This window comes from Gouania willdenowi, chromosome 6 (genome assembly GCF_900634775.1).
Source record: "Gouania willdenowi chromosome 6, fGouWil2.1, whole genome shotgun sequence".
NCBI lineage: Eukaryota > Metazoa > Chordata > Actinopteri > Blenniiformes > Gobiesocidae > Gouania > Gouania willdenowi.
In genome coordinates, this window is record NC_041049.1 from 72,145,720 (window position 1) to 72,172,221 (window position 26,502).

At 37.0% G+C, this 26,502-nt stretch overlaps 1 protein-coding gene across 3 annotated transcripts; it reads left to right on the forward strand.

Moving 5' to 3' along the window:
- Positions 1-26,150, forward strand: LOC114466019 (transmembrane and coiled-coil domain protein 3-like). Of its 3 annotated transcripts, none has more exons than XM_028451440.1 (4): positions 1-46; positions 20,694-21,649; positions 21,793-21,928; positions 24,604-26,150. In XM_028451440.1, the coding sequence occupies exons 1-4, from the start codon at positions 44-46 to the stop codon at positions 24,913-24,915; spliced, it is 1,407 nt and encodes a 468-aa protein (XP_028307241.1). In that variant the 5' UTR covers positions 1-43; the 3' UTR covers positions 24,916-26,150. The 3 variants fall into 3 exon arrangements, with proteins under 3 accessions (XP_028307241.1, XP_028307243.1, XP_028307242.1); XM_028451442.1 differs by lacking the exon at positions 1-46 and adding an exon at positions 16,158-16,178 and having other exon boundaries at positions 21,790-21,928; XM_028451441.1 differs by lacking the exon at positions 1-46 and adding an exon at positions 18,640-18,771 and having other exon boundaries at positions 21,790-21,928.
- Positions 26,151-26,502: the final 352 nt, after the last annotated feature.

Genomic DNA, 26,502 nt, shown 5'->3' on the forward strand with positions numbered 1-26,502 from the left:
GATCCAGAGTTTGTTTGAAGTGGAACCGAACCGTCAGCAGCCGATGGTGAGTGTGTGTGTGTGTGTGTGTGTGTGTGTGCGTGCGTGCGTGCGTGTGTGTACAAAGAGCTATAGTTCACATATCTATAGCTCACATATCTATAGCTCACATATCTATAGCTTACATATATATCTATAGTTTACATATCTATAGCACACATATCTATAGTTTACACATATCTATAGCACACATATCTATAGTTTACATATATCTATAGTTCACATATCTATAGCACACATATCTATAGTTTACACATATCTATAGCACACATATCTATAGTTTACATATATCTATAGTTCACATATCTATAGCACACATATCTATAGCACACATATCTATAGCACACATATCTATAGTTTACACATATCTATAGCACACATATCTATAGTTTACATATATCTATAGTTCACATATCTATAGCACACATATCTATAGCACACATATCTATAGCACACATACACACATATCTATAGCACACATATCTATAGCACACATATCTATAGCACACATATCTATAGTTTACACATATCTATAGCTCACATATCTATAGTTTACATATATCTATAGCTCACATATTTATAGCTCACATATCTATAGTTTACATATATCTATAGCTCACATATCTATAGTTTACATATATCTATAGCTCACATATCTATAGTTTACGCATATCTATAGTTCACATATCTATAGTTTACATATATCTATAGCTCACATATCTATAGTTTACGCATATCTATAGTTCACATATCTATAGTTTACATATATCTATAGCTCACATATCTATAGTTTACATATATCTATAGCTCACATATCTATAGTTTACGCATATCTATAGTTCACATATCTATAGTTTACATATATCTATAGCTCACATATCTATAGTTTACATATATCTATAGCTCACATATCTATAGTTTACATATATCTATAGCTCACATATCTATAGTTTACGCATATCTATAGTTCACATATCTATAGTTTACATATATCTATAGCTCACATATCTATAGTTTACGCATATCTATAGTTCACATATCTATAGTTTACATATATCTATAGCTCACATATCTATAGTTTACATATATCTATAGCTCACATATCTATAGTTTACGCATATCTATAGTTCACATATCTATAGTTTACATATATCTATAGCACACATATTTATAGCCCACATATCTATAGTTTACATATATCTATAGTTTACATATATCTATAGTTTACACATATCTATAGCACACATTCAATAGCACACATATCTATAGTTTACATATATCTATAGTTTACACATATCTATAGCACACATATCTATAGCACACATATCAATAGCACACATCTATAGCACACATATCTATAGTTTACATATATCTATAGTTTACATATATCTATAGTTTACACATATCTATAGTTTACACATATCTGTAGCACACATATCTATAGTTTACATATATCTATAGTTTACACATATCTATAGTTTACACATATCTGTAGCACACATATCTATAGTTTACATATATCTATAGTTTACACATATCTATAGCACACATATCTATAGTTTACATATATCTATAGTTTACACATATCTATAGCACACATATCTATAGTTAACATATATCTATAGTTTACACATATCTATAGCACACATATCTATAGTTTACATATATCTATAGTTTACACATATCTATAGCACACATATCTATAGTTTACATATATCTATAGTTTACACATATCTATAGCACACATATCTATAGTTTACATATATCTATAGTTTACACATATCAATAGCACACATATCTATAGTTTACATATATCTATAGTTTACACATATCTATAGCACACATATCTATAGTTTACATATATCTATAGTTTACACATATCTATAGTTTACATATATCTATAGTTTACACATATCTATAGCACACATATCTATAGTTTACATATATCTATAGTTTACACATATCTATAGTTTACACATATCAATAGCACACATATCTATAGTTTACATATATCTATAGTTTACACATATCTATAGCACACATATCTATAGTTTACATATATCTATAGTTTACACATATCTATAGTTTACATATATCTATAGTTTACACATATCTATAGCACACATATCTATAGTTTACATATATCTATAGTTTACACATATCTATAGCACACATATCTATAGTTTACATATATCTATAGTTTACACATATCTATAGTTTACATATATCTATAGTTTACACATATCTATAGCACACATATCTATAGTTTACATATATCTATAGTTTACACATATCTATAGCACACATATCTATAGTTTACATATATCTATAGTTTACACATATCTATAGCACACATATCTATACAAATAATATCATGTATTAAACAAATGATACTAATTATAGAAGTATTAACTTCAACGTCAGTGAGTCAACATGTGGTTTGTAATGTTAGCATAAAGTTTTACATGGTCGGTCTAACTGTGTACGTATACACATAAATGTTTATATTATTATTAATTATTATTAATGTTATTACATAACTCAAAGGTGTAAATAAAAATAGTATAACTAAACCTTCTAAGGCAGTGTTTCTCAAACAGGGGTAAGGGTTCCCTTTGGGGTATTTGTAAAAAATTATAGATTTGTTTTGAAGGTAAAGAGTATTTTTAGTTTATTCTATTCAAAAAACTGACACATTTGATTCATTTTAGTCTGGTTTTAGTCATCAGGACTATTTTAGTTATAGTCTAAATTATATTAAGATTTTAGTCGACTAAATCTGTTACAGATATTGTTGACTAAAATATAAAGAATAAGAGTTTACAAACATATTTAAAGATTAAATAACCTTTATCAACGTGATATGGGATAATATTAATGTTTGTAATTAAACAGACTAATTTAAGACCATATGAGACGTCTTTGCTTCCTATTGGATGACTGACCGTCTTGTCCCGCCTTCCATGCAACAAGAGTAGTTTTGATTGAATTCCTTTGATTAGATTCTTTGTGAACATTTTAGGTTTTTTTTTTATTAGTTGACAAAAATATCAATATATTTTCTAATAGTTTTCATTCACATGTATTTTTTTTTTAATTAGTCATAGTCTAGTTATTGTCACTTAATAATAGTCGTGACAATAACTACTACTAAGTGACAACTTGTAAAAAATGTAGTGGATTAAAACAATGAGGAACATTTTTACTACTACCATGACGATAGAATAAACAATAATATAACTAACATTATTAAAGATAAACATGCTGACATACATAATTTAACACTAATGATAAACACATTAAATCTCTTACATAGTCAATGACTTGTAAATGTCAAAGTTAGAAAGAAAGAACATTTTTTACATCAAATTGTGTATTTTTCTTGTAATAGCTTGGATTTGTTTTGCTCTTTTATTTAATGTTTTAGTATTCTGTCACACCAGGGTTAGGGTTAGGGTTCACACCTTCACACCAGTGAAGGTAAACTACATCTGCAGCCACAGCTTCACAGAAACAGTTCAACAGAGGCGTGGCTAATATATTTTGCACTTAAAGATTGTCTTATCAAACACCAAATTCATACACTTTCAAAATAAAAGTGTGTCTTAAAAATGTTGTTAATGGTTAGTAAAGTTTTCTCTCCACCCTCTAATAGTGTTTATTCACAGTTATGCTAACCCTGTATTAGGTCCAAACCCATCATCTGGTCTAGATCATCTGGTCTAGATCAGTTTAGCTTTGTACTTTAAACTATGACTTCATTTACAGCTCTACTTTACATTTTTAAAGTATCAAAACAAAGGCTAAAAAACATTACTACTTTCTGCATGGAACAGATTATTATTAATTAGCATTAGAGTTTCCTTTGCTAACTACTCATGTCACTTGTAGGTTTAGTCTAACCCTAATGTTAGGGTTAGGCTAACCCTAATGTTAGGGTTAGACCATTGTGAGACAGGTTAGTTTTACCCTACTGAGTGTTGATGCAATAGTAATCCTAATCTTAACCCTAATGTTAGGGTTAGCCTAACCTTAACCCTAAGAAAACAAACCTCCACCATGCGTCAAATATCCTCTTTATCAGTTTGTCTTGTTCAGTGATTCTGATCGTGTTACTATCATTCACACTATAAATGTTAATTTATATATATATATATATATATATATATATATATATATATATATAATCACCATTAATAAAAATACAGTAGGTCTGAATGAATGGAAACACCATCTGATCCAGATGAAATGCAGTGCAGTAATTAAGGGACAAACTTGACATAACTGAGTCAAATTTCATAAAGATTAGTCTATTACAAACTGAGATATGAATTTTTGAAATGTTACCAATAATAAAAAATAGGGATTCTTTCATTTTTTTTTTAAAGCTGAGGCATAATCAGCTTATTGATCCCAATCCCCTCCAAATTTAATGGAATCTTAAATAATGTATGATCTATCTTTGATTAAAGTTAAGGTTAAATCCATTAAGTGGTTTTGGTAATATCCTGCTAACATAGAAGCAAATAAATAATGCTGTTGAAAATATGACCTCTTTTGTGGAGGTAATAAAACATTTTCTGAGTGTTATGTATGTAATACACCTTCAGGGTCAGAAAGACCCTCAACAAGCCACGAAGTTGATCCAAAGGACAAACAGTAGCGTTCACAGAAATGGGAAAGTTATTGTTTTTGTTTGGTTCTGGTTAACATTGTGTCACATGCTGTTGTACTTGAAGGCAAGGCAAGGCAAATTTATTTATATAGCGCATTTCATACTCAAGGCAACTCAATGTGCTTTACATGATAAAACATTCAATTGTTTAAAATCAATAAGAACATTTAAATCAATAAGAACAATTAAAATCATCAGTAAAATCATCATTACATCAACAACATGACAAAAAATCTCTCTCTCAATCATATGCAGTAGAGAAAAAAAAACTAGTCATTCACTACAAAAAAAACATACATCCCTCACTTTAATCAACGTTCATAAACTCAACAATTGCAGGGCAATATTGTTGCATGGTTTCGTATGGTGGAGGAGTTATTGAGAAATATTTGGCCAGAACTCCTTCTATTGTTCACACAAACAACAAACTGTCACCTAAACACTTTCCAGAGCTTCACAACCTGTACAACCTGTACGACATGTGCTAAGTCTTGCTTCACCTAAACGTAACAACAAGAACTTCCATTCATAACAACTCTTATCAAACACTTTTTTGGGTTATTAATTAAATTATAACCTAATGATATTGCTCGACTTGTTGAAATCCTCTTCACAATGGGTTTAAACACATGAGCTGGAACATTTGATTCCTGGTGTTTTTATTGAGAGTGACTCAGAGGTTGAGAATGTAAATTATAAAGTGTCTTATCGACTTGCAGCATGATATTCCCCTTTCTACTTCCCCATAACAAACACCTTTTAGTGGTTTAGGTAATTATGATACTGCGATTAGGAAACATTTATAAAGGTATGTCTTTGGTTACATTGCGTTTCATCTGGTTACTAACCCTGTTTACTGGTACTAGTCTTTCTTTTATTCTTGTGCTGCTGCATTGCGTTTAAAAGGCCGTAAACTCTTCTTCTCCACCAGGTTTTAATCTGCAGATTGGTTAGGGATTCACACAGTAATCCCAGAAATGAATAAACACGTTTATTTTATTTTTTTCTTTACTAGGAAGAACTTCACTCAAACAGTTTAAGTCATCTCGTGATGTAAGATATTAGATGTGGTAACTGTTCAGTGGATCAACTACAGTTTGGCTATAGCTGTGGACTGAGTAGTTATTCCTTTCCTCACTTTTATGGCCTCCAATGACATTCCAGTTTGGTTTCTGAAAAAGCCATTGTGCAGGAAATCTATTAGGTTGGAGGCCAAAGGTGACGCAACACTTTGGTTTTTGTTGTTCCACTTCTCAAAACAGATTTAGTCTTCCCTAATCGGAGCCACATCGTCGTCACGGAGCAATCCCCAATGGATGATAGTTTGGCAATGTTGAGTTTTCAAAACTCAGCAAAGAGCTGTGCAATCAGCAGGTCATAGAAGTTAGTGAGGTTATAAGAAATACTGCTCGAGTTGCAGGATTGTGGAGATTTCTATGGTATTTCCTCACAGACTCACCAACTGCACATCCAAATAGTGCTTTTGTGCTGTATGAAGTTGACCTTTCTTTCTTTTATTTGGATCTCCATTAGCTTAGACTTGAGCCACTGCTACTCTTCCTGGAGTCCACACACAATACAACTGTCTTATTAATGCAGTATACAGTTACATATAACACATAACAAAGCAAACAACAACTAAAACAATTAACAAAAACAACATTCATACAGTCATTGGGGGGGTTATGCTATGAAGTGAGATTACCGCTTATCACGCTAACTTCTGAGATTTAATCAGTGTGTGCTGTTGATCATCAGAGACATAGACAAGGTAAAAGAAAAAGTGAAAGTGATCAGTGTCTGTTTATAATCTCACTAATTTCATTATTAACACTCATCAATTCCTGCATTAATTACTTTCTGCTTTTACTGCAGCAACAGTGTTGTTTTTAGTCTGATTTATGGATTTTAATTCTTCAAATTTTTTTTACCTTGTCTGCACATGCTGTCAAAGGTCAACACTACCAGAAGTGCAATAATTATGAGACACCAATGCATGTTTTGTTATTGCAACAAAATTAATTGATTTATTTTATTGCTTAATTGTGACCATCACCAGCCCTCCTTAAGGAAGGGTAAGAAACCTTTTATTATAGAGGATAGAAAAAGGGAGAGCAGTGTTACACCTAGGTGGGGGGGGACTCAAGGTAGGAAATAGAAAGGGTGGGAAAGAATAGATTGTTTTACAGTGAGGGTGAGATGTGAAGTTGTAGAATATATTGTGCTTATTATATTGTGTAATCCAGCCAGTATAGTGACAAGTGTGAAGCTTAGCTATAATGGTGGTGGCTGTGGACAGGGGGAATGAGTGAGTGGTAGTACCTAAAGCAGGTATTTGGGATTAACGTGTCTAAAGTTAAGCCCAGTATGAATTCTGTATCACATCCCAAGTCGTGCCAGTGCATCGTATACCAGTATATGTGCAATAACCGCTACCGCAAACCCAGGAACTGCCCCAGGCCCACAGATGCAGCCAGGCCAGCAGAAAGAGCGGGGGCCAGGGAGCCCCAGGCCACCCCCCCACGGCCGAGCAGCCCCCCAGACGCCCCCAAGATCCCAGGCCGCGAGGCAGCAACCGCCCCCCACACACACATCAGAGGAAGCCCCAAGGAGCCGAACACCCAGCGCATCCCGCCACCGACCCCAATCACCAACCCCAAGGCCCCCCACCCACCCATGCCCAAGCACCCAACCCCGCGAGGGGAGGGCCCAGAGAGCCCCCCGCCAAGGCCCACGCCCAGCAGACGGCCAGAGCCGCGCCGAATGGGCAGCGGGCGTCCGCCGGCGGTGAGCCCAGAGCCAGCAGGGACCGGACCCCAGGCCAGAAGGACCCGGAAAGGAAGCAGCACCGAGAGCAGCACCCCCAGGGACGACAACCACGCCCATAGTCGCCGATTCTTCATATTTTTTAAAGAATTATTCCTCAATTGTGACGTTCTACAGTTCCTCTGTGTGATTGGTCTGATGCTGTAGTATCCACTTCCGTCACTACAGCACGCCGGTTAACCAGACTGAAATCAACACGCTTAAATCAGCTTGTCATTATCAACCTTCGTAGGACAACTTCTGTCTGACAGACAATGTTTGGTTGGGTGAAGCCCGCTAACGGAGATTAATCCAGGATATAATTATCTAGCTTCGTAGCATAGGCCCTAAATCATATCAGTTGTTTTTGGATAGAAGATAGAGTTTCATGGCTCAGATGCTGATTTAATTCACACCAGCCTTTCATGTTCTCCACCTTAAACTAATGACTGAGTACTTGTTATTTTGTACAAACAAAAAGAAAAAAAAAGAAATAAACAAAAGTAAATAAATAATAATAATAATAAATAGATAACAAATTTACACTTTAACCCCTCCCCCTTTGATCAATTTATATAACGTACAGTACACAATGAACCTCATGCACTAACACATTATCTCTAACCCTTTATGTCCTTTATCAATTTACGTTTATAAGATATTTGTATACTATAGACAATAATCATCGGTCACATTTTCTCAGTATATAAATATAATATAAATATAGAGTATTAATAGTGCAATACATTGAATTATTTTAAACAATCAAATATCTTGTGTATTAGGGTTAGGGTTGGTATTAAAGCAATTCCATAAATTAACTCCTCTGGTGGAAATGCAAAAATACTGTTTTGAATTTACGTTCATCTCTTAAACCAGGGGTGTCCAAACTCAGTACTTGTCACATACTGAGTTTGCATCGTACTGAGATTGTATATGCACACTACCAGAAAATTAATTTTTGCTATAAAGAAATAATTCAGTTTTGTTCATTTTTGTTTTCAAAGTGAACGGACACGTGTTTAATTTGTTTATTGGATTATGTTAGAGTTAGGTTACAATCTGAGTACGGTTACAAACTCAGTATGTGACACCGGTCCCGGAGAGCTCCTGTCCTGCGCCACCACACAGCTCGTTATCCAGAACCTGCCTTAAGATATAAACAATTCATAACAGTCTCAATACAGTTTTGGATTTGATTAAATCAACTTGTGAATCAATATATTGAACCTAGCTGGATTATGTTTACTTTAAGCGTAATACGTTCTTCCCCCTCCCAGTCCATGGAGGCAATAGATACTGGTGGTGGTGATTGATCTGATCCAGGACCAGCTGGTCAATGAAAATATCTGAAGTTATTCATTCCTCATACCTCTTGGGAGAGTTTCATTCAGGAAATGTATGACTTCAAGCTTGATTGCTTGTTTAGATTTACTGATATTCTGACCAGATGTGATACAGGTGAGGAGGAGTTTGGGGGGGGGGGGGGGTGTTACTGGATCAGTGTTACAACAAAAATTAAAGCTGTTCTCAGGGTTTCCCCCAAAAAACTTGTGAAGTTAACCCTAACCCTAACCAGTCAATGATTTAAAATAAATAAACAAGTGACACTTAACCTGGCGGGGGGGGGGGCAAGAAAATCCTGGTGGCCCACCAGGCATATAAAGCACTGTGGGAAACCCTGTTGTACTTTTTGTGGCTCATAGTTTCCATATGATGGTGTTTTCTTGCTGCTACCCCATGTGAGCCCTCAGAGTGTCTGTGTCCATGAAGATCAGTTGGATGGAATACCAATCAGCGCCACAGGCTTCTTCCTCTTAGTGTTTCTGTTCTGCTGAAGGGACAGTTTTGTTCATCTCCACCCGTATGCCAACTCTATTGCCTTCTTCACTAATGTGTGAATGTGGGTGTTGGATTGGCATGCCCAGAAGTGATGACGGAACTCTAAATGAACACCACTTTATATCCAACACACCAAAGATGTCAGGTTGATTTACAGACTGTAGAACACTGTATTTAGTTTTTCACATCCCTGCTGGAATCATGGTCACTTTAAACTTAAGTCCTCACAATAGAAACAATCTGTTCTTGAAATAGACTAATAGAAAATTATTGACATATTGACATGATAAATATTGCTTTCCTTCTTCGACCCTTTTCACATCCACTTCTAAAAAGTAACGCAGTGATCTGAAACAGATTCTCACCGCTCTGCTCTGCCTGGTTGAGTTAAGCTTGAAGCTAATGCAGAAGGATCGTAATATTATGATGTCTCACAGGGTCAGTTGATAATAAATGGGTCACCGTGCTGGACAGACACTGTGTTATCTAGGGCAGCTTGGGGGGGGGGGGGGGGCTCGTACAGGGCTGAGGTGTTTGGGAGACACCCTGAGGAGCCATAGCAGTGCTTCGTAGACTCTCGATTGGACATGTCGATGATAATGATTGCACTCAAGTGTTGTGCTGAACTCAGCTAGAAAGTTCACTCTGTTATTTATCTTTGTATCTACTGCTCTCACTTTTTATTTTTCTCCTAATGTAAAAATTTGCAATACACAGAAATTAATGGCGGACATTGCTCATGTTTTCAAAGTAAAATCTATGTGGAAAATAACATTCATGGTAATGAATATTTAAAAACAACGTGATCTTTTAACAGATCATACAGTTTATACCCCTAATGTTTGTCCAACTGTTAGAAAAAATAAGGTTTGATTTTTTTTATTTTTTGTAAATATGTTAGAGTAACTAAATTTTTTCTGCTAAAAACAAATGTGTTTGGATATTAAATAGTGCTGTTAGTTGACTAAAATGTATTTCAATTTGATCTATTTAGTAGTAAAATGTCAGTGATTGCTCTCTATGGGTTGAAACCCGGCTATTACAGTTGAATTTTGCTATTGGTTGAGAACGAGAATCTGTGATGTCATTGGACCCTCTTGTGTCACAAATGAGCACTGTTGGCCCCGCCCCCCCATTAAAAAATGATCACCTGTGAGTATTGAGTAGCTATTTAGCATAGGATAGATTTTATACTATAAACTGGGCATGTCTTAACTGTCCCAGTAGCCCCGCCCATAATAAAGGCATTTTTGTAATTTCAGCATAAATCATGTGTTTAGTTACATAGTCATGAAGACCATTGTAGCCAGAATGTGATGTACGTGTGTCAGCCACTAAGACTCAATGTTAAAACTGTGGTTATTCTAGGAACACCAGCTAACATTGGTTAGCCTGAATCTCTTGCCCAACGTATTTTTTTTTACGAGATGAAAATCATTGTTTATGGCTCATAAATCATAATATAATTTACTCCAAAGAGAAAGGAAACTGGCCAAAAATGCCCCTCGAACACTGTCTTATTGACATTTTTGGAAATGTTTCACACAAGTAAGTAAGTAAGTAAAGTTTATTTATATAGCGCTTTTTTCAGACCAGGGTCACAAAGTGCTTCACAATTTACAGTTTAAAAAGGGAACAATGCATATAAAAGTCCACTACAATGATGCTACAATGTATAAAAGAGTCCATTCACAAACAGGAGTGAGTCAAGAAAGCCTCCATAAAAAAGTGAGTCTTTAGATGACTTTTAAAAACATCCACAGAGTGTGTGGAAGAGCATTCCAGAGACGAGGAGCTACCGCCTTAAGAGTGATCACCTCGTGTTTTAAAGCGGGTGCGGGGGACCATCAGCAGGTTTTGAGAAGAAGACCTCAAGCTCCTGTTTGAAACATAGGGCTGGATCAGACCCTCAATGTATTCAGGCGCCTGGCCATGAAGGGCCCTGAAAGTCAGCACAAGGATTTTAAAATTCATCCTGTAGATGACAGGGAGCCAATGTAGAGTTTTTAAAATAGGAGTGATATGGGCTCTCCTACAGGTACGGGTCAGGAGGCGTGCAGCAGAGTTCTGGACCACTTGAAGACGAGCCAGATCCTTTTTGCTAAGGCATGTAAACAGACTGTTACAATAGTCCAACCGTGAGGAAACAAACGCGTGGATGACCATCTCAAGCTCAGGACCAGAGACTATGTGTCTCAGCTTTGAGATGTTTCTCAGGTGGAAGAAACAGTTCCTGATGAGCTGCTTAGAGTGACGTTCTAGGGACATCCCTTCATCAAAAATTACTCCAAGGTTCCTTATAGAACTTTTAACAGTGCTACTTAGGGCGCCAAGGTGCTGTTTGATAAGAGGAGCAATAATGTCCGGGGCAACGACTAGTGTTTCCGTTTTACTGGAGTTCAGTTGGAGGCTGTTTTCATTCAGCCATTGTTTTACCTTTACCAGACAGTTTGTGAGGGAAAGCACGTTTTGGGGTTCGGAGGGCTTAAAACTGCAGTACAGCTGGAGATCATCTGCGTATAGGTGATAGGAGACATCAGGGCACTGCAGGATCAGCTCACCAAGAGGGAGTAAATAAATCAGGAACAAAAGCGGCCCAAGGACCGAGCCCTGAGGTACACCCCACTTTAAATACGCAGTTTCTGACGTTTCGTTGTTGTAGTACACAGAGAATGCAGAGAATGCACATTGCACTATGGGATGTGAAGTGCTAAACGGATGCATAGAAGTCTTTTTTCTTCATTCTTACAGTGATTTCTTGTGTTTTTCACCAGAAGAGGACAGTGATTATCTTAACACCATTTTTGTTCTAGGTTTGTCATGTTATTCCCAGTGATATCAGAATGAAGTAAAAATACTTCTATGCATCCATGTCCGTGACTCCAGATCCCACAATGCAATGAGCAAAAACGTCAACAAAGCAAGTGTTTATGGTCAAGATGAAAACAAACTTTTAAGCGGCAATTTCAATCTTTTGCTTCTTATTTTCGAGCAAATTATCTTCAATTTATTGATTATGAGGTCTATAAAATAGAAGTATCTTATGTGTCCAGCAGCTTTAAAGTATCTTACTGTGTTTTTTAATTATTGACAAAAACAACACACCTTCATCTGATTGTGTGAGAATTGTCAATTGTTTAACATTGACAAATTGGACTAGATTTACTCTTTTCTTTAGAATCACCCACAGGTTGCATGATTTTCCAGTCCAACAGATTCACAAAAGAATAAACACGTGTGTTTGCACAGGAACACAAATAATTCAATATCTACCTGGGCTGCCTTTGTCCAGAAAAGCTATTAAATATATAGTAGTACAAGCAGAAACCACACTGAGTTAGCTAGCTGTTAGTGTTAGCATGGAAAAGAAGACCCTAATGCTGGATAAACAATGACATTATTGTTTAGTGTTAGTTTAACCTGATATGAAGTTTTCATTGTTGCTGAAGCAGAATCCATTCATTCAATCACATTGTTAATGATGTTGGTAATAAAAATAAAGATGTCATTCATCAGGTTTTATTTGTTCCTATTTAGATTTGTTTGTATTTTTACTATGGCAACTGCTGCTTTTTCCATTTTGCCTTTAACAAAGTGATGTATATCCAACATTACACAACCCGTTATTTCAGTAAACTGGTTTAAACTTTTGACTTCACAGTTATGGACACCAGTCAAACTTTAGCCTGGCTCTGCTACTGGACTTTCTTCTTATTACTCATCACCTTTAAACTGTGCTGTTCCCACTCTACGTCCTCAGTGAGTGAGGAGAAATGCATCATAAGTGTTTGAGATAAATAGACTGAGAAGTAGAACAGCTCTTCAGCAGATTTAGACCAACATTCTCATCAGCGTGGGGCCTACATTATTTATGCTGAGCCATTAATTTGTAAATTGCCTCTGGAGGTAGAAAAGTGAGCAGAAATATCAAATAGGAGCCGCCGCAGTGATGACAACGGGACTATTATATCATATTCTTAGAAACAAAGACTGTTCAGATATGCTTTATTTTTGCTTTCTCAGTGGTGTGGAACATCTGGTTGGCATTAGGCTTGTGTTCTGTGGAGTTCTATGAGTATTGTACGCCCCATCCTGGTAAAAACATATTGTTTTCATGAGACAAAGTGGACTCCAGCTCTTCAATACTCAGTTGGCTCTAAATTCACTGCTCCAGGTGCAGTGTAAGAAGTATATCTGTGTCAATCTGCTTTTTAGATTTTTGCTGCAACAGTGATTCATCAATGGTTTGAATGTATTTTTACATCCATTCCATTGCCGCGCTGTCTCAGCACATTAAAGCAAAAGCATTTAGACCCTTGCACCCAGTACATGGCCCCTAATTCTACAGAAGAGATTATTGAACTTTTCTAAGTAAATGCTAGAGGTGGGGGAGTGCCTGAGGGGCGAGTTCAGCTCCACTGCTGTAGAAATAGCACACAGGCTAAGCTCTCTGGTCAAACAGGCAGTCCTTTGTGTTTGTCTTCTGAAACCTAAAAAGACTCAGTAATATGAGCAACCTACACTGTAGCCTGCTTTACACTTCCACAGAGGAGAAAGATCCACATTCTTGTTGCCGCATTAGTGACAGAGTTTACTAACGGGAAATTTGTGTGTGAGCCTCAATTGTTTTTGCGACGAGAGTCCCAGCAGGCACGGTGCAGAGAGTGACTCATGATTAGATGTAGGGTGACATAGGCTGTATGTCACACCAGTAAACCAATATGTAGCATCCCCTTCATGGACATATTGGAGGCATCGTTTGACAAAGTGTCTTTTTCTTAGCAAAGAAAGACTCCAGTGTTTAAAAAGCGATGGCCATAGAGTTGAGTGAAAGTATTCCAGACAGTGCTGCTTTCTGTTGTAACACACTTTACATAATTATGTAAATATTACATCTGTTGATTATATTTAGTGTAAATGGCAGCAGATTTCTTTTGGTGCATTGGGGGGGCAGATATTTGATGGTTTCAAACAACAATACGAGTGTGAATCTTCAAGATGGTAAGATTTCTGTATTACTGATTTCAGAAAAGTTGAAAATTTAACCCTAAGTAGGCAGGTCTGAATCAACTCTGACCTTACATTACCATGGCCCTTAAAGGGACAGTCCTCAGAAAGCCATCATTACAGCGCGTGTGTTAGTAGTGATAACTGTTATTATATAATACTTTGGATAATAGTATCTGTCTATAAAAGCAAAAAGCATCTGTGTACATGTGTGTGTGTGTTTGTGGAGCGAATATCTCCCCGACGTTGTGTCTGATTGATCTGAAACTTTGTCAACGACTTTCAAATACCCTGAGTGTGTGCAATCATAATTTTGGAGTACTTTGGTCATTCTAAAACCAATTTAAAACCAGTTTGAAATGACCAATCCATACCGTAGAACTCCTGTCAAAAACATTGTTTTAGAACACTGACGATGTCATCAACAGTATGTCATCAGAGTTCCAATCAGAATGTTGTAACTGATGATGTCATCAACAGTGATGTCATCGGTGTTACAAGAATATTATGTCATCATCAGTGTTAATGCTAAGCTAAGCCTGTAGCGAAGCGTCGTCGACTACTCGGTTCTAAAAAACTGTCGACGTCAAATCTGGAAGTCGACACGTCGCCATGCCTACTGGCCACACTCACATGAGTGACCAAAACAAACCAGCATGGAAGACGAAACTCCGTCTCCAATCACCTCTCAGGCTCAGCAGCCTGCCCTCCGAAGCTCTACATGCCACCAAAACACAACCCACCGCCCTACATCAAAGGTGTGGGAATATTTTAAACACAGCCATAAGCGTCAAGGTACAGTTATTTGCAGTGTTTGCACAATAGAGCTGGAATATCACACCAGCACAACTTCCATGTGGGAGCATTTGAAGCGGAGGCATCACATTGTTACTCGTGATCAGTGTTGTGCTAGTTACTGAAAAATAGTAACTAGTTACCGTTACTAGTTACTTCATGCACAAAGTAACTCAGTTACTATTTTGATTACTTACACCAAAAAGTAACTTTTGAGTTACTTAGAATTAAAGAATGTATTATTTATTTTGGGTCATTTGTGTCCATACAGCTTCATATCAATGCAGTAATAATATAATAATCCACTGTTGATCAACTGCTATAAAACAACCATAAATGATGTTCATATAAAGCACAAAACAGCTACTCCAAAATGAAAACAGTAATTTTTCAGCCTTAACACAGTAATGTAAAGTAAGCTGTGCATATTCCAGGTGCACATTCTGCTGTTGAAAATGTTATAAAAATAAATGTGGAAAAACAAATTCATAGCATTTTTCTCAGCTACACAATGCTAAACATATCACTCTAATGAGCTGCTGTTAGCAGTGACTCAGCAGCAGCGACAGGCTTCTTATTTACAACAACATCCCGTGCAATAGTTTGGCTGACCTGTCCTTTGATAACAGTCACAGTCCGTTAAAATCCAGCCGCAGCGTTAGCTTAGCTTCACCAATGCATCTTTTGGAGACAAAAATAATGCGCGTATTTCCACTCTAAGAAGCTCGTCCTGTTCTCACATTGACTCGCCATGATTGGCGCATGTGATGTAAACAGAAACACGCTGACAATGCTTCTTCTTCTTCTGTTTTCCCGTGTTTGGCACGGCATCCTGCAAAAATATGTAGCGCCACTGTAAACAGGAAGTACACTGCAGCTACCAAAGTAACCGACAAAAGCACCAGATTCTAACAGTAAAGGCGTTATTTATGTAGGAAAATATTGCGTTACAGTACTAGTTACTGTCAAAAGTGATGTTACCACCCAACACTGCTCGTGACGCCGGAGAACAGAAGTAAATAACGCTACTATCGCTAGGCCTGGGCCGATTATCGATAAATCAATTAATGCATATTTGGCGACGCGGCTGCAGAGGCTAGCGTTAGCAACGGTTATTAAACAGCAGATAACTCGGTCAGTTCTAATAATTTCTTAGTGAACCTGCAGCGTAATTACTCTAAAATAGTATTCCACGTCAGGTAATCTTAGATTTAGGTAAATCAAACCGTTATAGTCCGGTAGATGCGGCAACTCTGGACCTGCTACGTAGATTCAGATTGCTACGCCAGCTACACCCAGCAGCCTATGAGGCAGCAGAGCCTCTTACCCGTGGTGTCCGCCAGTGGAGGAGACGTAAACGGTGTGATCAGAAGCAGAAGCAGGGATGCCGAGCGGGGCTAGCGACCAAGCTAAGTCTAAGTATTTAGTTTTCCTCGTCTTTAGCCTCCAAACAGACTGGATGATAAGAGGGTTCACCCTCAGCACCTCCATGTTTGTTCTATAGCAGAATTAACAGAGTAAACTAGAAACTATTTGGTTCTTTCTGTTTGGTTTAAGACTAAATAAAAACAGAACAGAATGAAACAGGAGGGGGCGGGGCCACTAGCATTGTTGTTTACAAAGGTTCTAACTGGATTAGAAGTGTTACCTGTTAAGGAATGTACAACTAAATTATATACCTCTGTGTCTTAATGTTTATTATTTATTACAAGTGTAATTTAGTTTTTGAGAGAGACATGATAAACCATTTTATTTATTGCTTTGGTTGTGTGTGGTTTTACATTTCTTAACAGAGACGGGGTTTTTTTTATTGTTTTTGTTTGTGATATTTATTAAAGTACATTTTTTTTGCTAACAGAGACAGAGTCCATTTTATTTAAATTGTTTGTTTTACTTGTTAAAATAATTTAAAAGTTATAAATACTAATGAGAAATACAAGTTGATTGCATTTGAAAGGTGTACTTGCATTATTATATGTTATCATTATATTAGTGGTTAATTTGGTCTAAAAAAAAATTGACAATAATATTGTTTATTGGCAATAATTTGTGGGACAATATATCGTTCAGCAAAATCTGTTATTGGCCCAAGTCTAACTATCGCCAACGTTTGCTAAATTAATTTCACGTTTGTGTAACGTTAGTAGTGTATTGTGAAATAAAAATACCACCAGCATTGCTGTGTAGCAATAAATACTATGTCTATGTTTATGTATTGTATTGTGCAATGTGAGCTTGAGCTCTGCACACTTTGGTGTTGCTAGCTAACTAAATTTGTGTTTGGTTACTGTTAGTAGCTGGTGGCTAAACAGCTGTGTTTAGCTAACATTAGCTAGAAACAGCATATAATGCAAGCATGAATGGTAACGGTGGCTAACTTAGAGCTAACAGAACACAGCTATCTAGCCACAAGCACCACCAAAGTGTAGAGCTGCTAGCTATGGTAGCAAGCAGACTGTAGTAACATTAGACGTATTTGTTCAATGTTACGTTTGCCAATTCATGATTTGCGTTAGCTCAATCATGCTGTGGTTGTTTTGGAGTGAAACAATATTAGACTGACATTTGCTAGCTTAATATCATGATTCACTACACGAACGTTAGTTCACCAATAAATGTCAACTAATGCATATTAATGACAGGCCTTCCATTTTGTATAACACCGCTTTTATTTTGTGTTAAGCAAAAGATGTTTGGCTTTAGAAAACCGTTGTATAATAAAAGTAATTTATTAGGATTTTTTTAGGTATATATTTGAGATTTTATGGTTTTTATTAAACGTGCAACAGAAAAATAATCGTTAGATTAATCGTCTAATTAGGTACCCCCATTTTTTTCGAAAAATCGCGATGAAATGTGAAATCTGGGTTCAATTCGAATTAAACTCGGTGTAGTAATTGATTAATCGACTTCATCATTCAAATAAACTCACCATGACGATTTGTTACACTATGATTCTCATTTAGGATTCACAAGTAATGGCTTAACCATTTGTTGGATTGAAAACAAGTGACGGGACGTCGACTGGTGGTTGATGTTCTCACCAAGTCTTTTAATAACAAGTTCATTAGAGGCAAAATTCAAGGATGATTCAGCCTCTGTTTATACATCACAGTGACACGTAATGGAGGAACAAATATAAATGTTTGAAGTGATACCAAATACGTTTGTGCTCTTCACAAACACGTTTAGCGAGTTAATTCAGTGTGAACTGACAGCCAACAGTGAATCATTTTGGAAATAAAACATTAAATGCATTGGCAAAAATCATTCATTTAGGAGTTGACCTTGTTTTTTTTGTTTTTTATGGCACCGTATGAAGTCAGCATCAGCATACAGGTAATCCCATATTAAGCAGAGGTACTTGGCTTGGTTTTGCATTCATTGTGATTATAATGTGGTGATGTTGAAATGCTTTGCTAAGCAGGATTGGAATCTGCTGGTAGTAGCTGTGATCTGTTTATTTGCTTAAAACTATCAGTGTTGCGTTTGTTAAGGATTAGTGGAGCTTTGTGCCGCCCATAGTGCTCGTTGTACAACACTTTGCATTAGAGCTTATGTGATTACATATCCTGTCATTACTACACTGTTGTGCTGTGGTCCCACAGGTAAGGTTCAGCTGCTGCTGTTACTCTGCATTTTATTACATTCCAAGTCATGCTGACACTCTGAAAATGTTGTTGAGAAACCTTTTTAAATTAGTGTCTTGCTTTTATTTTTTCTACTTGGCTTCCTCTTTATAGTGTGTCTTTGTGTCTTAAACTTGCTTAGATAGGGTTTACTTCCTCCTACCGTAAGCAGAAGATGTTTTTGACCAACTTTGAACACACAGTTCAAAGTCTGGACATAATATTGCGCTTCACTGAATTCCTTTTTAATCTCTTAGAAAAGGAGAGGATGGGGTAGGATGGCGGGGGGGGGGGGGGATTCCTGAGCCTTCTTTCTCTGTGGGACATTATTACATACTGACCTACATTTGAACACATGCTCCACTTCTTTTACACACATTAATAGTTGTCATCTGCATGTTGTCAACAGTGTTTGCTTATCAAAATGTAAGCAAATCTGCCTATTACACTGTAACAGATGCTCTTAACTCATTGGCTGCCAGACATTTTCAGAACAGCTACCCTCTCACTACCAGCCATTTTAGACTAAAGACAGAATCTTTTGTGCTGTGACAATCTGAATTCTGAAAGATTATACTCTCTACTTTCAAACATTTTTTTTTGTTTTTAGCTTGGTTTGTTCTTCCGTTATCAGCAGTATGTATTCACGTGGGAGCTTAAGTAGAGTTTGAAGGTTGGATGTACAAAGAGGTGTACATACTCTGTACTCTGTAGTGTTATAAAGCGGTTTATGTATGGGTGCAAAGTAAGTTCCCTGGTTTAATTCTATGGGACATGAACATGATAAATTGATAAAGTTTGCACCAATGCTGCGGTTTAGGTAGAATCTGATAAAAGACACATACATATTTGTATAAATAGAACCATTTTTTTAGCAGTTAACATTTCTTAGTGCTGGGGTGATTATCATCCAAAGTTAGTAATAAATATACAAACAGATGTAACTTAGTGAGCAGACTGAGAATAACGTCATCTATAATGTGTGTGGCCCACACTTCCAGAGGAAACGTGGTGTGTGCGTGCGCATGCGCGACTCGCTACCTGTCAGTCTCTTCTCTGTGGGCTCCTCGTACGCGCATCGGCCGTGCCCGTGTGTCGCATGTCCAATGTGTGAGACTTGAGAGCTTTGCTACTATATCAGTGTGAGTGTGGCTGCACAGGTGCCCCTCCCCCCTCTCCGGCCAAACCCTCTGTCCGGTGTAACCAGCGTTGATCCCGCTGTGATTTCAAAATAAAATAAAAATAAATGTTTTGAAATGTAGTCACCAAATAAGTCCAAAATAATGGATGCACACACTCGGCGTATGTGCAAGCAGTCAAAGAAGTTTCCAGTCAAACAGACATCGCGTCGGGGAGAAATTTGCTCCACAAACACGCACACATGCAGTACTTCCTTGCTTTTATAGATAGATTATACTTAGAACGTGTTTTCTCACAGCCTTCTCCTTTGTGCGTTGTTAATTTCATGGATAGATTATCCTTTTTTAAATACACCTATCAGAGCTGAGTTTGTGTCCTGAGTGTCTGATGATAATAATAATAATAATTATTATTAATAATAATAATTATTATTATTAATTATTAATAATATTTAATAATTATTATTAATAATAATAATAATAATAATAATAGAGAAACTTAGGCATATTGTTTGGTTCCAGAGCATTAATAAATTTCTGTTTTGGATCTGGGTCCTCCTGAAAGTGTTAAAATATAGGTTGGATTAGCCAACACCCATGGCCGTAGGGATATCACTATTACTCTTGCACTCAGATTTTATTGCATTGAACTAAAACATGTTTGCCATGTAATTGAAATGTCTTCATTGATTATTACTACATTTCTTCTGTCAAAGTTCGCATTTGGGCACAGTTTGTGAACCTTGTCATTTCTCCTCCTAGGACCAAAGTACAGAGGGCAGTTTTCTGAGCCTCCCGCCGTCAATGCGTCGAGGCTCTTCTGAAAACAACCTGGATCTAGACCTGAGTGATGATGGTCCTGGTTTCGCCCATAGGTTTGAGTTCCAGCGAAGTCACTCCTGCTCGGACAACCTCCAGCAGAAGATATTAAAACTCACTGAACAGCTCAAAATTGAGCAGACGGTTCGAGATGAGAACGTAACTGAGTATCTGAAGCTGGTGAACAGTGCAGACAAGCAGCAGGTGGGTCGTATCAAGCAGGTGTTTGAAAAAAAGAACCAGAAGTCTGCACAAAACATTGCTCAGATGCAGAAGAAGCTGGAGCAGTACCATCGGAAAATGAAAGACGCCAAAATCCATCAGAACCCGCCAACTCGTCCCCATCCAGTCAAACACAGCACCATCCCCAGAGAGTCTACCAGACTGCTGCTGAGAGATATAACTGGCAGTGGTCGACATCCAACCATGGACAAGATTAAAACTATTGGGCCGGGAGTTTCCCTCTCTCCACCTTTTTTCTTCAGCAAGCCCAGGGAGTTCATCAAGAACAAGTTTGGCAGTGCTGATAACATTGCCCAGCTCAAATCCAACATGGACGCTTCCTGCCAATTGCCCAACGACAGTTCAGAAAAAGGGCTGAGCACCAGCAGCACCTCTATGGGGGGAAAGCCCAAGTATCCCAGTGACGATGAGTGCTCCTCAGGTAGTGCCTCCATCTCAGCGGACAGCAATGGGCACCCAGCGGGTGGAGGAGGGGCCACAGGGCAGGGTCAGACTGCAGAGGTGGATGGGCAGAGCAGACTGGCCCTAAGTCTGGAGGAGCTGAGGGAGATCAAAGATACCCAGAGCCAGCTAGTGGAGAACATGGAGGAGTTAAAAGTGCAATTCCAGAGAGAGTTTGGCATCGCTAATCAAAACCTGCAGGAGGAGCGATATAGGTTGGTCTGTTTCACTGTCTTCAGTTTTATTGCTTTCCTTTATATTCAGCGTTGTAACAAGACATGCTTTTAACAAACATCAAGTTGGAGAATGTGGAGTAAGAACTCATTCTTTCTTTCTCAATGAACTCATAACAAAGCAGGTATGAGCATTTAGAAGACCAGCTGAATGACCTGACTGAGCTTCACCAGCATGAGATGGCCAATTTGAAGCAGGAACTGGCTAGCATCGAGGAGAGAGTGGCCTACCAGGCCCAGGAGAGAGCCAGGGACATACAGGTATTAATCCACCTGAAGCCATTATGTACCAACATTAACACTTAAATTATAGACAAATCCACTCAGTTATGAAGCTAGTGTGACATACTCAACTGTTCTATGATAAGGTTAGTAACTAATATTATCAGACGGCACAAACCTCCTCCAAGCACCAAATATCCTCTTTGCCAGAGATTGGCAGTTATCTGGATCAGCCCCATTTTTTATTTATTGTTTTTATTCCACAATTTTATGGAATCTTCCATGGCATGAGCTCTATCTTTGGTTAAAATTTTGTCAATATTTTGACGTAATCCTGTGTTCACACCCTCAAGTCAGTAATTTTCACCCTTAGATGGAGTCTTAGCAAACTCAGGCTGTGGAAGGAACTGTAGTTTTCAAATCAACATGTCTTCATCACAGGTTGTCAATAAATCAAATTAAATGGTTTCCATAAAGTCAAACATTGGCCATTCCACTGGTGGAAAGGAAAATAAAGAGCAAAAACAGATGAATAAAATAAAATTTCAAGAATCACTTTGGGTGTTGACACACAAAGATCACAGAAGGTTACGTTGTGCCAAACACAGACCATTAGCTTCTGTTTTCAGACTTTTGCAATACAGCTGAGTCAGAACAGCTACACTTCCCCAATTTATGACATCAACTAAAAGTAACTGGCTTACAGTAAAAGCAAGTGTTGGTGTAAAAATATCTTTTGGTTAAAACAGATCCCTAAATAAATTCTTAATTTCCAAGACAACCATTGAAACCAGTATTAGGAACAATGACATTAATACTCCAATAATCCACACACTGGTGTGTTTATGCTACAAAGACGTGAAACCGGTTGGCAATACTTGTGGTGCCAGTGATTGACAGCAGGCTGGGACAGGCTTTAACCACAGGTTTGGTAAGAAAAGAGCTGAGTCATACAGCAAAGCTCTCCGTTTATCTGCCTTTGTTTTCACCTGTTGTCAAGAACTTTTGACTCATGACTCAGAAAACGGGATGTAGGAGTAGTAGTGGTTTTCCTGAGCTTCTTTGCAGTGTAACCACTATTCTATATGAGGACGAGCCAGTTCCAGTAAGTGCTGGTTAGGGGATGAAACTGCAGGATCAACACAGGACTTATGGGTTAGGGTCACAAAAACTCAACAATATATTTATCTATACAAATACATAACTATCGCCCCCTTTTGTTATTATTTAACTGAACAATGTTACAGGGATGAATATCCTTTTCCATTAATACTGTTACTGCTGCCCCAAGCAACGGTTAAATCACTGGTTCTTACTTCACATCATGGCATGGTTTTAGCTTGATTATTAGTACTAAAGAAATGTAATATCACATGCAAATTATTTTTTTAGGAGTTTTGAAGAATAGTTAAAAGGTTATATTGGAAAAAAATCAGTTATAAAACACATGACAGTACATCACCATATTCTATTTAAATTGATTGCGAACATTTTGCAGAAATAAAACCCTAATCGTGTTGTTTGGAACTGGTATCTAACAGTTTTATAAGTGTGAGATAGAGGGTTTTTACTCCCTATAGATACATCAGTGTGGTAACACTTTGTCATACTGTTGTTAGGTATTTCCATATTTGGATGACAAAAGCAAATAGAAACATGTTTTTGACAGTGTTAAAGACCAGTTTAAAAAAAAATAATCCAATATTGTAATCTTGTCAATACCTGGCTTTTAGGCCATGACGAAAGAAGGCACAAATGTGAGGGCTTGTGTGTGAAAAAAGTATTTATTTATCAAACCTCCATGATTCAGAAATTATTAAATTTGCTGCTTCAAACTGACCGTAAAGAATTGGAATATAAGTAATCACATTATACTGTTATTGAGTTGCTTCTATGGGCACTTGTACTTTTTTAAGTATATTTCAAAATCAGTAATTTTACTTGAACTTAAGTATGTTTTAAAAGAAATAATTTGTTACATTTCTACATCCAATCATTACTCAGTAAATTATAATGTTTGTTTTAAATGATCAACAGACATTGTGAAACTACAAAAACTGAAATGACTAGAAAACAATCAAATGCATCACATCATAGCCGACCAATCAGATTAAATGTAATGCACTACATCAAAACAGCATTAAATGGAGGTTATTTTCTCAATTTTAGAGTTCATAAATGTATCTATACTTAGAGCCTGATAATTTTTTTAAAATTTTGAATTAAATCCATTGGTTTAATTTTATTTTAAGAGTTGTACATTTTGACAAACCTTTTATTTTATACAGATGCCTTTTTGGAAAATAAATGAAGTTCTAATTATTGTAGACTAAGTTGTAACCCTAAGTTTCTACATGAGATGTTTACTGTATGTAAGGGAACCGTGCCAAGATTTATTACCAACAAGAAAAATAAGGGGGTGAAAGTAACTTTTACTTTAAGTATTATTTAATTGATCTACTTGTAGTTGAGTATGTTATGTATGACTAAAATTGTACTTGTACTTGAGTACAATTTTAATCAAGTAACTACTTCTACTTGAGTAGATATTTCAGTACTTTTTACACCTCTACAAATCTGGTACCCATCCCTACTTGTCAGTCATTTACTTAAACACACATTCCTACTTTTTTTTATTACGTTTTTTTAAATTCTCCGTTAAGACGTAATGATATTGAGATAATACTTTTCCATTCTCTGTGTTTGTATACCAGGAAGCCCTTGAGTCATGTCAGACGCGCGTGTCCAAGCTGGAGCTGCAGCACCAGCAACAGCAACAGACGGTCCAGCTGGAGAGCCCAGACGCACGGGTCCTACTGGGCAAGAGCATCAACATCATGCTGGCCATCTTCACCGTCATCCTGGTGTGCGTTTCCACTGCTGCCAAGTTTGCCGCTCCGCTCATGAGAAGCCGACACCATGTGGTGGCCACCGTCCTGGGGGTTTGCTTTTTGACCTTTATCTGGAAGAATTGGGATCGTTTACAATATGCCCTAGACAGACTGTTGGTGCCTGCTCAGTATTGAGGTAATATTAGCATGTTTTTGTCGCCTGGATGGGAGCGTCTCAGAGGATTGGTTTTACAATCATCAGAAGACATGCATGCCATGGTTTTAGTGGTGCAACTGCTGAAGCACAACGTTTTATGAAACTGTTTTTTGTCTTATTCAGTGAATGTTTACCAATTTCCTCAAACTTTACTCCAGACTATATTTTCAATAGTTTGTTTTGCTTACGCAGAGGCTAATGATGAAATCCTCAGAAAGCAAACGCAGTATGTAACTGTTGGGCTGAGCAGGTGACGAAAATAGCGTAATCACTGTGAACTATACGGTGGCATGGAATTCCCTGTTACAGTAAAAAAAAGTCTCTGTATTTGATGATGGGAACACTGGAAAATCAATGGTGTTAATATAATGGACTTTTTTAACAAGAAGTTCTCTTCTGTCAGTTAAACTAACCGGCACATGTTATTTTATTAGTATCTTTTTTATGATTAATAGGCTTGCTTTTTACTCTAGATTGAAGCCTTTGTCCTAGCTACGTTAACTAGCTAACAATAATGCTTGTTTTAAAATCATGAGTTCATTCATTGTTGTCTGTGAGTAGTAATTTAAACTAAATTTGAGCTTCCTGATTTTTTTTTCTTCTTTTGGTAAAAACTAACCCTACTTCATTTTACAAGTTGTTTGACGTCTTCTGTAACTCATCTAAATGTTCAAAGTGCAATATGTTTATATTCTGGGAGCACTGTTTTTTTTGTGATGGATTTACATGAACTTTAGTCTGATGAAGCCACTACTAGGATTCTCCTCACATAAAGGAGTTTAAAACTGTCAGTATTGTAATGATGCAAACATACATCAGACGTGGAGTCTTCCAGCTTGTGCCCACACTCTCTCATTGATCTCTCCTTATAAATGTGACTGAGAGCTGATTGGATACACTGTGAATGAATCAGCACAGGAGCATTGACTCCAGCTTCCTGTGATCAACTGTTGAATTGAACTCTTACTGATGTGCTCTGTCTTTATTAATATTCACCAGTAGTAACATGTTCATGTTTTAGCTTTTTTGTTTTTACTCACTGTATGAAATATTCCTGTTCTCTTGTTCCATATTTAATGAAGTCACTTCTGTTTTTTTATGACCAGGTTTACATTTTACCACTCATCTTTTTTGCACACTGTCATCAATCATTTGTTTTTAATGTGTAATGGGCTGATCATTCCTTGTAAATTAAACAAATATTTCTAATCAACTCAAGGCTGACTGTGATTTGTTTGTAGATGTAAGACAGTTTTTAATGAAGAAATATAAATGTAGTGAATATTGGTATTGATAAACATTTTACATCATGCAGAAGCAAAACAGCACCAAGTCAGTCTTAGAAAGTTTTTATTAAACAAAAATCTATCGCACACTTCTCTAATTTCTGTCTATAGGGTTAGGGTTCTTTAAAAATAGAGTTAGGGTTCTTTAAAAATAGAGTTAGGGTTCTTTAAAAAATAGCACTGGCCAAGGACATCCTCTCACCCCCAGGTAAGATATCCCCTTTATCATTTTTAAAAAAATTTAAAAAAAGTAAATTAATAAAACAACCAGACACCCAT